The sequence below is a fragment of the Arvicola amphibius genome, chromosome 6 (genome assembly GCF_903992535.2).
Source record: "Arvicola amphibius chromosome 6, mArvAmp1.2, whole genome shotgun sequence".
Classification (NCBI taxonomy): Eukaryota; Metazoa; Chordata; class Mammalia; order Rodentia; family Cricetidae; genus Arvicola; species Arvicola amphibius.
This window is the reverse complement of record NC_052052.2, coordinates 24,211,762-24,224,198: the sequence shown is the minus strand read 5'-3', so window position 1 is coordinate 24,224,198 and position 12,437 is coordinate 24,211,762. Positions and strand designations below refer to the sequence as shown.

Sequence of the window (12,437 nt, the reverse complement as noted above, 5' to 3'; positions counted from 1 at the left end):
AAAAGAGCTCCCTCCAGGATGTAGCATGCTCCCAGCTCCCTACATTTCAACAATTAAAGCCCAGGTCACAGCCAGGCCATACCTATGCAAGTCATTCCCCTGGGCCTGGAAGGAAAACATAGAAATTCAAGGATGCCTGGTGGAGAATTCCACAGACTTCCGCAGGGACCTATGCATATAGAATAGACGAGTCTGAAAAGTCCAGATGCGGTGTCCAGAAGTAATACTGAGATTCTGGGATGAGATTGGGATGACGTAGAGGAGTTCGTTAGCTGACAGCTGTAAGGTGAGATGGGGGATAAGAGAGCGTCTGAGAAGGGGCAGCATATCCAAGTATCTTGAGACTGGGACGTGGACCCTGAAGGAACGGAAGCCAGTGGTGTACAGGAATGGGGACCAGAGCGACTCAGGAAGAGCACAGTGGCATCATTTGGTTTGTGCATGCATGGTAGTAAATAGAATCTTAGAGTCATTTTCATTATGTCTTAAAATGCTCAACAGCTACTGTTCTCCCTTATTGCCTATGCCATGGACAGACCGTTGCTCCCAACCCTTAAAACTCCCCTGGCCAAAGAAGATGGGAGGGATCAGAGACAGGAAGGGAGTGGAGCAGAAAATGCAGTAGGGATGAGTCAGGGAGATGTGTGGCTTTTATCGGGGATTCTGCTCTTCAGTCTACGCACTGCAGAAAGCTGTGGTTAGGTTCTGAACTAGGAGTGTTTGGAGGCCTGGAAATTACCAGTTTCCGAGGCCCTCAGATACTCTGGACAGGACTGTATAAACAAAGGGTTTGAGGAAGTGAGAGAGAGTAGGTGCCATAAATGGATACAGGGACTTAGTTTGCAAGTCTGGCCATGCTCACCTGTAGAACCTGCAGTGCATTTTAGAGTCTCCAGGGCTGATCCCAGCAGCGACACATGCTTCTACTACCTGTGACTTCTGCTGCTGAAGGACCCTCTCAGCCTTTTAGTGTGGTCTTTAACTTAGGGCAGAGATTAGAAAGACCACAACTTTGATTCCCTCTTTCCAACAGGCAGCACGATGGCGCCTCTGGTCTCAGAGTCAGCAGCTAGTCCAGAGCTGACCATAGAGGGGATGGGGAAGTAGAGGAAGAGGGAAAAGGATACTTTATGTATCCTGTTATCGTAGCTTTAACTCTCCTCAGCTCCAGCGTTAGTGCCTTTGAGTGCTGCACACTAGAATTATCTACCATCCCTGGGAAGCAGCAGAGCCCTGGTAAATACCCGATTAGAGGGAATGCCTAGCAAGCCGCAGTTCCATATATTGCAAGTGATAAAGCTGTAATTGTTTGTTGACAGTGTACATTAGCTATTCTCAGCTTGTGTCAATGAAGTACCGAGGAGCTAGGGTCTAAGAACCTGCAGGGACAGGGCAGGACCACTGTGCAGCTAACTCGGGGACCAACATTCACAGTTTCCACACAGTGGAGGAATGCTATTCTCAAAGGCACCTGCACAAGAAGAACCCTGGTGGTCTGGAAGTTCCCCACGGTGTTGGTGACTTTTCTCATTGTGGTAGCCAGACACCACAGCACAGCAGAAACTTGACGGGGGAGGATTCATTTCAATTCAGGATTTTAAAAGGAACACAGTCCATCAGAATAAGAAAGGCATGGCCGAGTCCACGGCAGTGGGAGAGCATGGCTGAACTCCTCATACCTTGGTAGATCAGGAAGCAGCACCAGAAGTGGGGCTAGGTTGTAACCTTCAAAGGCTGGCTCCACAAGCCTGGGATTGCCCGTTCACAGCTGGGCCCTGTGTCCCAAAGGTTCCAATAACCTTCCCAGGCAGCATATGTGTGAGGGGCTATCGTAGTTAGGGTTTCCATTGCTGCGAAGAGACACCATGACCATGGCAACTCTTATAAAGAGAAACATTTCACGGGGTAGCTTACATTTTCAGAGGTTTAGTCCATTATCATCATATTCTGGCATGGTGGCGTGCAGGCAGACATGGTGCTGGAGAGGAGCTGAGTGTCCCACATCCTGACTTGCAGGCAGCAGCAAGTGGACCCTCTAACTGGGTATGGCTTGAACATATGTGAAACCCCAAAACCTGCCTCTACAGTGAAGTCTTCCTCCACAAGGCCACATCCATTCCAACAAGGCCACACCCATTCCAACAAGGCTATACCTCCTAACAGTGTCACTCCCTTTGGGGGCCATTTTCTTCCATACCCCCACCACATTGGGACCAAATATTCAAGTATGGGTGCCTGTGGAGGACATTTCGTATTGATTAATAACAGCTGTTTTCTGTGTGTCATTGAAATGAAAAAGTCTCACTGTTTGTCACTGAAGGACAAGGCTCGACCCAGGCTGGTCTCTAAAATGGACCCAGTAGCGTCATTCAAGGGATCCATGGCAGCTGCAGTAAACTGGGCTGATTTGAAGAAGCAACAGGAGCCATAGGGGTGGAGCTAGGAGATCAGAGCCAGTTAGTGGCCGAGCCTCACTGGTGGTGAGAATCCAGCAGAAATCTGTCACTGGCAGATGCCAGCATTGAGGGTTTGGTAGGGTTTCTGGTACATGAGAAAAATCTTCAAGAAACTAAAGTTCAAGTGAGTGGAGATGTGTGGCTTTGGTTGTGTCTGGGGCCCGTCCATTTCCAGAGCCCAGATGGTACTCTCAGAGAAGGAAGGAGAAGCATGGGCCTGACAAGAATCAACTACAAGTTCAAGATCTGATCCAGAGAGACTAATTTTAGATCCGATCCAATGAAAGATTCAGTGGTAGAATGTGAGCCACATATATAATTCTTTAAGTTTTAATTTTGAAATAATTACTGTGATGGTTAGTATTAACCATCCACCTGACAAAACTCATGGTCTGCTGGGAAATGAGCCTTTACATACACCCGTAGGGACTGTCTTGTTTACACTGTTGAAGTGGGAAGACTTGTCCACCGTGGGTGACGCCATTCCTTGGGCCGAGCATTCATCCGCTGCTCTGCTCTCCGCTTCCTGATTATGGGTGCCGTGGGAAGAGCTGCTTCAAGCTCCTGCTGTCTTGACACCCCGCCGTGATGGCCTCTGCTTCTCAGCTGTGAATCTGAATACATCCTTGCTTCTTTATGTGGTGCTTGTCAAGGTGTTTTACCAGAGCAACAAAAAAAGACACTCGCACCATGATGACCTCTAGGAAGTTGCAAAGAGAGGACAGAGAGGCCCTGATCACTGTTCCCTCAGTCATCTGCATTGCTTACATCTTACCTGACTGGAGTGAAATGAAAGCCAAGAAGCTGATGCTCAAGCAACAGGTGTGTATACTTTGGAGGCAGGCAAGTGTAGGGATACCTTAGGGACCTGGGACCCTGTTGGGCTTAAGTTGCGCACACACTCCTTTTGAAGCAATCCATTTAGCAACTTGGGATGCCACCTACCTTGAGCTCCCACTCACCACACAAAACAGCCTCCAGTAATTGTGCCTTTGTGAGCAAACTCAACACTAAGGAGCGCGGGCTGATCCAGGCTAGGCTGGCTTGGGATGCACGGTAAGGAAAACTGTGTCCTCTGAGTGGACTTTTAGGAATAATTCCCTGTTTGTCATAACAAGCACATGATTAAAGAGATGCATCACGGGAAATCCATACATGGTTAACAACTGGTTATATAATCCAAGCCTGCCAATCAAAACAAGAAACCACCTATACCTCACTCATAGCCACAAACCCTTCTCCTCCTAGATTCACACGGAAAGTAACTAGGTCCTTGCAGTTCTCACCCAGCGCCTGATGCTCTCCTGCAGCCCATCTGCCCTGGGCCCCACTTCGCTTCTGAACAAACTCCCTTTCTGCTTTATTGTTTGTTTGTACTTTGTCAGTTCTTTGAGCAAGATGCCAAGAACCTGGAAAGCCTGGTCCAGAGAGAACCCACCAGTAACACTTTGGTGTTGTTTTTATGACGATAGATTCTGTAACCCTCACAAGCTACCAAGACGCAGCCCTGCTCCATCACAAAAACTGCCCAGTGCCTCCCCTTTTTTGGTCACCCCACCCTCTTCCTCCCACCGTTTGTTTCTCCATCCCATGAATCTGACCACTTCAAGGATGCTGCACGCAGCCCACGTTGTACTCCTGTAATCCCAGCACTTGGGAGGCAGAGGCGGGAGGATCTTGAGTTCAAGGTCACACTTGGTATGTAGAGAGTTTGAGACCAGCTTGGGCACATGAGACCCAGTTGCCAGAGACTGGAATCACTGGGAGGAAGCAGTAACCAAGACCTGTGAGGATAGGACTTGGGTATCAGAGCCAGTTAGTTCCCCTCCACCACAAGAGGAAAGCTACACTTTGGAGTCTCACGCTTTCTGATCTTCCGAGGGTCACTTTCTTTCCTACTGAGCCCGAGACAGTGGAGGTGTACCCACTGGGCTCCACGTCTCAGTTTTTCATTCCCTTCTGTTGCTGGGGAACATTCTATGGGGGCGGCACCGCAGTCTATTTAACCAGGTCTCTATTACTGTAGGGTGTTAGGGCTGTTTCCAGAATTGGTCCATTATGAATGAAACTCCTGTGGACAGCCACACACAGATTTCTGTGTGGATATAAGTTCATGTCTCCAAGATAAGTATCCAGGGGTGCAATTGCTGCCTTGTGTAACTACTGTATGGGAGTGCTTTCTTTTAAAGAAACTGCTGAATTCTTTTCAGAGTAACTGTATATTTTTTATATTCCCAGTATCACATAAGCCACGGTCTTATTTTAGTTGTGTAAATACATAGGCACCCATATCTCATTGGGTCTTTTTGTTTTTATTCTAAGAATTTCATATGTGAGTATTTACATCATTTTCTTATCATTAGCCATCTTTCTCTCTGTTCTAAGCCTTCTTGTGTCTCTCCTCTCCCCTTCAAATTCATGACCTCTTCTTCAATATATTGATATATATATATGCACACATATATATGTATGCACGTATACACACATACACACCCGATGTCTCTTTAGTGTTGCTCATATGTACATGTGTTTAGGGCTGACCCCTTGGGATTGGCTAACCTACCAAGTGGCTCATCCCTGAGGAACACTGATTCTCCCTCCCTTAGCAGCCCTTGATTGCCCGCAGCTCTTCCTCCAAGAGGGAGGCCTTGTGATTTTCTGTCTTCCACGTTGGCATGCCAGCTGATGGTGTCATTATGCAGGTCTTTTTTAGGCAGTCATATGGCTGAGACAGGGGGCAGCCTTGCTGTCTTGTGCTGAAGACACTGCTCGCTCTTTGGAGAGTCGCCCTAAGCCGCAGGTGTGGGGGCTGTGTTGTGAGAGGTGTCAGCTGGGGTCGGGCACCCGGCAGTCATTTGCTCTCTGCCTTTTGACCAGTTGCAGATCTTGGTAATTGTCACCACCTGCTGCGGAAAGAAGTTTCTTTGGCGAGGTGCGAGAACCACACTTAGCCGTGGGTTTAAGAAAACTATTTAGAACACACTTAAGAATTGTATTGGCTTAGGACAATGGCACAGAACAGGCTCCCTGTTAGTGAGTCTTAATTTCGCATTTCCATAAATTGCTAAGATACTCATCATCTTTTCATACTTATTTGCCATCTATCTGTCTGTTTTGGTAAATATCTTCCTTTATTTTGCTATTGTCTAATTGGTCTGCTCTATCCTTACCTTGTTTTTAGTCTCATGGAAAAACATTCAGTTTTTCCCCATTGAAGGGCATTAACTGGGCAAATGGTTTTTACAAGGTTGAAAGAAGTTTCCCTTTATTTATGCACATACACACATGTGTACCTATATGTATTCAAACATAGATATAGATGTTGAATTTTGTCAAATGCTGTTTCTGCCTTAGTTGCTATGGCCAAATGAATTTTTGCTTTTAGCCAGTCAGTATGGTAGTGCTAATAACTTGTTCTCAAATGTTGAAATGGCCTTACCTTCTTAGAGTACCCCACTTTGGTCATGGTACCAATTACTCTTACGTGGAATTGCCTTTGCTCATAGTTTGCTTAGGGGGCAGATATGCATGGGGATGTTGTTGGTCTTTGATTTTTTTTTTATTTATGTTGTCTTTGGTGTCAGGCTGATATTGGCCTTATCAGAGGAGTCTGGAAGGGTTTTTCCCCTTTACATTGTCTGGAAGAGATTGTGCCTATTAGAACTGGGGTTATTTTGTCTTGATGCAGTTAGTGGAATTCTATAGTGAATCTATCTAGTCCTGGATATTTCCTTTTAAGGAATTTTCTTTTAAAAAAGATTTATTATTTTATTTATACGTATGAGTGTATCTGTGTGAGTCTATGCGATGTGTCTTGGGACGCCTATAGATGTCAGAAGAGGGTGTTGGATCCCTCGGAGCTGAAGTTAGAGGCAATTGTGAGCCTCCTGAGTGGGTGCTAGGAACCGAACCCTGGTCTTCTGGAAGTACCATACGGCCATCTGGTTTTTCACCACCGAGACATCTCTCCAGCCCTCCCCCTTTCGGAGAGTTTTAAGGCTACTAGTTCAATTTGCATAATCATTGTAAGGTTAATCGAATTGGCAAAGGTATGGGAATGTGTGCTTTTGAGGTAACTGATCATTTTCATTTAATTTGTAGAGAATGTGCCTTCTGCAGTCATGGTTTTTATTTTAATAACTGCAAAACCGGGTTTCCTTAACCCTTGCCAACTCTAGATATTTGCCAGTCTCATAAACTGAATTGAAGAGTGAATTTCTAGATTTGATTTTCATAGTTTCTTTTTCTTTTTTTTTTTTTGAGTTTTCAGGGCGTGTGTTTCTGTCTGTTTCTGTCTCTCCGTGTGTGCAGATTTGAGGGGTACAGTTCCACATGTATGTGTGAACACATGCATGTCCATGCATGTGGAGCTCAAGAGAGTCTTGGATGTCATCCTCAGGTGCCATCCACTATCCATCCAGTCGTTCATTCCGTGTCCTGTGAGGTGTATGTGCCTGCATGTAGGATGCATGTGTGTGCACATGCGGATGTGCATGCTCATGCGTGTGCATGCGGAGGTCAGAGGTTGGTACCAAGTGTCTTCCTCTAGCATTTGCCATTACACCTTTAAAAAAATTTTAAACTTATTATTTTCATTTCACGTGTGTGCGTGTTTTATATGTCTGCACACTGGGCACAGAAGAGAGTGTCACAGCCTCTGGAACTGGGGTTACAGACACTTAGTTGTGAACCACTATGTGGGTGCTGGGAATTGAACCTGAGTCCTCTCCAAGAGTAGCCAGAGCTCTTAATCGCTGAGCTGCCTCTCCACCCCCTCTACTTTATTGTTCAGATGGGGTCTCACCGAACCTGGGGCACACAGATTGGCTAAACTGGCTGACCAGCAAATCCCTAGATCCTCTTGCCTCTGCCTCCTAACACTGGAATTATAGACACAATTGGCTGTACCCAGCTTTCTCAGGGGTGCTGGGGATCTGCATTCAGGTTCTCAAACTTGTGCAGCAGCAAGCATGTTACCCACCGATCCATGTCCCTAGCCCCTCTACCCACTACATCATTCTTTTGGAACAAGGTCTCTCATTGGTCCACAGTTCACCTCATAGACTAGGCTGGCCAGTGAGTCCCAGGGATTCACCTATCTCTGCCTCCCCATTGCTGGGCTCACAAGCATATGCCAGCCATGCCCAGCCCTTTTCCCTTTCCAGCATGAGATCTGGAACTAGAACTCAGGATGCGTGTGCTTTCGGGACCAGTGCCTTCCCTCCCAGCTGCCTCTCCAGCCCTGGTTTCCACATCGCGATCGTCCTTCAGGGTTTGTGCGTCCGTGTCCATTGCCTTTTCGTTCTCACATACTGACTTGGAAGCGCTCCTTCTAGTCACATGTGGTCTGCATAATCTCCCAGTCTGGGTCCTCTTCACCCTTTACCGTTGCTTTGGTCACGCACGCAGGCTTTTAATTTTCATGGAATTCACCCAGTAGATATTTAAGGCCACTGGGTACCATGCTGTAACTGTACTCGATCAATTTTAAGAGTCAGAAGCCCAAGTCAAACTAGCTTGAGACCAAACAAAAGGAAAGAAAGAAGAAAAGAAGAGATACTGGCTTCTGTAAGGGGGCACCGAGGAGTGAGGTCTCTCCACCTGGCTGGCATCCGGGCCTCGCAGCTCTGTGGTCAGGCCTCTGTCTCCCGGCCCGCTCCTCAGCTTTGTTTATCTCTGTGTGGTGATATCATTTGCTCTGCTGAGATAAAAGACTGCTGTGGTCCAAAGCTTCTGTTGCATTGATTTAAGTCCAAACATAAAAGGCTTTCAGAAGCTATGGCTCAAACCACATAGAAGAACTCAGGGTGGCCCTGCTAGGGTGATGTCAGCTCTTACCCTCCTCTCCACACCAGTCCCTGAAAGTGGTTGGTGGGAAAGTGGGCACAAATCAGAACTCCATGCTGTGGATGGCTCCCAGGAAGAATGATGGAGAGGAAGAAATAAAAGAAGTTCTTTTAGCAAGTCCCTCTGAGAAGAGCCTTCCTCCTGATAACGGGCTTCTAAAACAACTTTGTTACCTTGTAATATAGGTGATAAAAAAAAGACTGAGTGTGTATGCACATGTATGCATGTGTGTATGTGTGTATGTGCATGCATACATACTTGTGTTTGCATGTGTGTGCATGTATGGATGTGTACGTGTGCGTATGTGCATGCATACATAGCTGTGTGCATGTGTGTATGTGTGTGTGTGCATGTGTACATGCGTGCATGTGCATGCATAATACCCATGTGCACATGTGTGTAAGTGTGTGCACATGTGTGCGTGCACATGTGTAACGTGTGCGTATGTGCATGCATACATAGCTGTGTGCATGTGTGTATATGTGTGTGTGCATGTGTACATGCGTGCATGTGCATGCATAATACCCATGTGCACATGTGTGTAAGTGTGTGCACATGTGTGCGTGCACATGTGTATGCATGTGTGTGTATGTGTGTTGGGAATGTGGATATGGAGTCGGGTAGGGAGGCTTTGTTGTAGATATACATTGAGACATATCTTCTCCCCTCCCAGTCAGCCTTCCCATTCTATTGAGTTTCTTTTGAGTTACTATTGATCTTACAAGATTGTGATGGTGGGAAGGGTAAGGGTTTCATCCAGCATGGGACTTTCTACAATTGCTGTTTACTAATATGTTCTTAACTCGCTGGAGCCTAAACCTTTTCATGGGACACCTTGAGGGTCCAGATGACGTGTAGCCATGGTGGCTATTGAATAATGCTGAGTATCTACAGACATCCAGGCTACCTAAAAGGGAGGGCAAAGCTGAACGCCGAATCCTCTCCCAGTGCCTTCATGGGGATGGGAGGAGGCAGGGTGAGTCTCAGCAAGGGGCTGGAGGGCAAAGATGACCAAAAGACTGAGCAGTTTCACACCAGTCTGCGCAGAGTCAGGTCTCTGGTGGGAGCTGTCATGCACGGATGAGCAGTGTTGGGGAAATGTGTCCTAAATGTGTCCCTGGTGTGCAGTACTCATAGATGAATAATGTACATGTATATGTAAATATTTTCTCTCTTTTTTTTTTTTTTTGAGATAGTCTCACTATGTAGCCCAGGCTGGCTCCGAATGTGCGATGCTCCTGTCTCAGCTCTTGAGTGCTAGCAATTGTTAGACAAGTCTCATTTTGTGTGTGTCCAATGTCATATTTTAAGCCTTAGAGGACTTCAGAAATGACTCAGTGCTAAAGACGTATCATCTGAGGCTCAACATTGCCCTGTGTTTACCTGAGTTTTTTTTTAATGTAAATTCTAGAAATAAAACATAAACATTTTTTTCTATTCAAAGCATGCCCAGCACGATCCAGTTCGCGTGAAGTCATCTCATGGAATTAGGGTCTCATCTGGTGATCCTCGCATCTCTTTGAATGTCAACTGTCAAGAGTGAGGGTTGCTAGATGGTGCTGGGTCCTTTATCTTCTCCACTTTCTTCTTTTTATATTAACAGGCACTTATTTCTATAAGATGGTAGCTGTTCCTTTTAAGAATAAACAGCCATAAGAGACACCCACACCCTGCCCCTAGGAGTTGGATGTATTTTTCTCAGTATGTGGACAGATCTTGTCTGAGGGCAGCCGTCAGTTGTAAATCCATCGTGGCTTCTACTCGAGCCTTCAAAGGACATCAGCCAGAAAGGGGGACACTAGGAGATGAAACTAGACAAGAACAAAAGAAAAAACAAACCACAAACCACCAGCACGGGAGGCAGGCCTCCCACTCAGGAACCAGGCCATGGCTTTGAGGAATTGCCCCTTCGTTTTGCTGTATCAGAAAACAGTTTCCAGTTTTCTGCTGGGGGTCACTTTGCCCTTGAACTTTCTCCCCCTGCCTGCAGTTTGGGCTTCTTTCCCATCTCTCATTGTCAGCCAGCTTCTCCTTACGGTAACAACATGTCTGAAACAGTCACCTTAAGAAGGGAAAGTGGATTTGGGTTCATAGTTTTAGACATTTCTGTCCATGGCCAGTTGTGTTCCTATTGATCTGGGGCTGGCAGTGAGGAAGCATATGGTAGCTGGGAGCAAGTTGTTCATCTTATGACAGACAGGAAGCGTGTGCATGGGCACACACACACACACACACACGAGGTGTGGATCAATGGTAGAGCGTTGGCCTGATCTGTGTGAGGCCCTGAGGTTGATGGGGGCAGGGGTAGAGCCCTAACATTCTCCTTTGAAAGCACAGCCAATCATCTACTTTCTTCCCACCAGGCTCCACCTCTGTCTTAGTTAGGATTTCTATTGCTACAGTGAAACACCATGACCAAAAAACAAACAAACAAACAAACAAACAAAACCACACCAAGTTGGGGAGGAAAGGGGGTTTATTTGGTTTACACTTGCCTATGGCTGTTCACCATCAAAGGAAGTTAATACAGGAATTTAAGCAGGGCAGGAACCTGGAGGCAGGAGCTGATACAGAGGCCATGGAGTGGTGCTGCTTACTGACTTACTCCCCTGGCTTGCTCAGCCTGCCTTCTTATAGAACCCAGGAACTCCAGTGAAGGGATGGCCCCTCCCTATCAATCACTAATTAAGAAAATGCCTTACAGCTGGATTTTATAGATGTGTTTCCTCGGTGAGGTTCCCTCCTTTCAGATAACCCAAGTTAGTGTGTCAAGTTGACCTAAGACTGGCCAGCACACAATCCCAAAGGTTCTTCCACCTCCCAGGAGCACCACCCTGAGGATCAATCCTTCAGCACGCTGGCCATATTCCAGCTCAGATACTGCTCGTATTTAGAGCTCTCCTGTGCCTCTAGCAGATACTTAAGGGATCCTTAAGAGATGTGCAGTTTCCTGATGAGGTCATTCTTCTCATTCAAACCTCTTTGTTTTTCAGACTCACGGGCTTTCAGCTACCGGCCACCATAGTCAGCGCGGCCAGCACCTTGTCCCTGAGCCTCATCAGCGACTATGCAGTCAGTGCCCAGGGCTTCCGTGCCAGCTATGAAGGTAGGTGCCTCCTACTGTGACCATAGATACCCAAGGTGCAGTCCTAGCCACAGGCAGGTCTGGGCGCCCGCCCAGGACACTGGATCCGCAGATCCAAGCCTGGACCTGCCTAATGACAGGAGTTAATAACCAGTGACTCAGTTGCTGCCACAGCCGCTACCTCCTTCCTGGGGTTTGTAGATTGCCCAGCCCAGATGCCCTAGTTTATCAAGAGGGCCTGGGGATGTCTTCTTCTCTGCCCCGTTTAACTAGTTCTGGTGTGTTTTTAGTTTTTGAACTCTGTTCTGTGTTGAAATTAGTTCCATGAGGTAGCTCAGATTCGTTTTGAAAATAAGAGAGACATAAATTCTAAGTACAAGGAAATACACAGCAGAGAGTGCTTAACACAGCCACGGCAAAGAGGATGGTTTGTGTTATTAGGGGAAGAATAATCCATTTTTCGTTAATAGTGTGGATTAGGGCTTCTTGGCTTGAGCTGTACAAATGATTTCTGCTTCTCATGGTCTGTTTAAAGACAGTGCTGGAATCCAAATTAACACTAATATCTTCAGATTATACACTATTATTATTATTATTATTATTATCTTTATTATGTTAGTTTAGAAGGTGGATCCTGTACATCTCTGTCACTTCCTTGGGAAATTTACATCTCATTAATAGGTTATTATGCTGCTCTTGGCTAAGACCTGCACCACGCTTTTGTGTTGAGATCATTAATAGGCGTATTTTAAGACTGTTAATGATAATTAATAACAGTGATGACATAACACCCCAATAAAGCATGCCAATTACTCCAAAGCCTCCTCCTTTCCTCACCTTTATGAACTCAGAGTGTAAGTGGTGCGTTCCTGAATGAGTCGGCAGCAACTTGGAAATCGATCCTACTGTTGTCTGAGAGGCCAGGAGTACCCCAGGCAGAGTGGCTGAGGTCTGACTCCTTGGCAGGAGTAACCCAGCTGGGAGAGGCATGGGGACATTGTTGATGCAGTAACTAGATCCATTAAGGACTTCTGAAAAGATCTTTGGAC

General features: G+C 46.4%; 1 protein-coding gene across 1 annotated transcript in view; it reads left to right on the top strand.

The window, feature by feature from the left end:
• Csmd2 (CUB and Sushi multiple domains 2) overlaps window positions 1-12,437 on the top strand; it is a 551,269-nt gene that overhangs the window by 107,821 nt on the left and 431,011 nt on the right. The window contains exon 3 of the mRNA XM_038333470.1: window positions 11,297-11,409. Coding sequence (XP_038189398.1) covers window positions 11,297-11,409 — 113 coding nt within the window. The remainder of the gene's footprint in view (window positions 1-11,296; window positions 11,410-12,437) is intronic.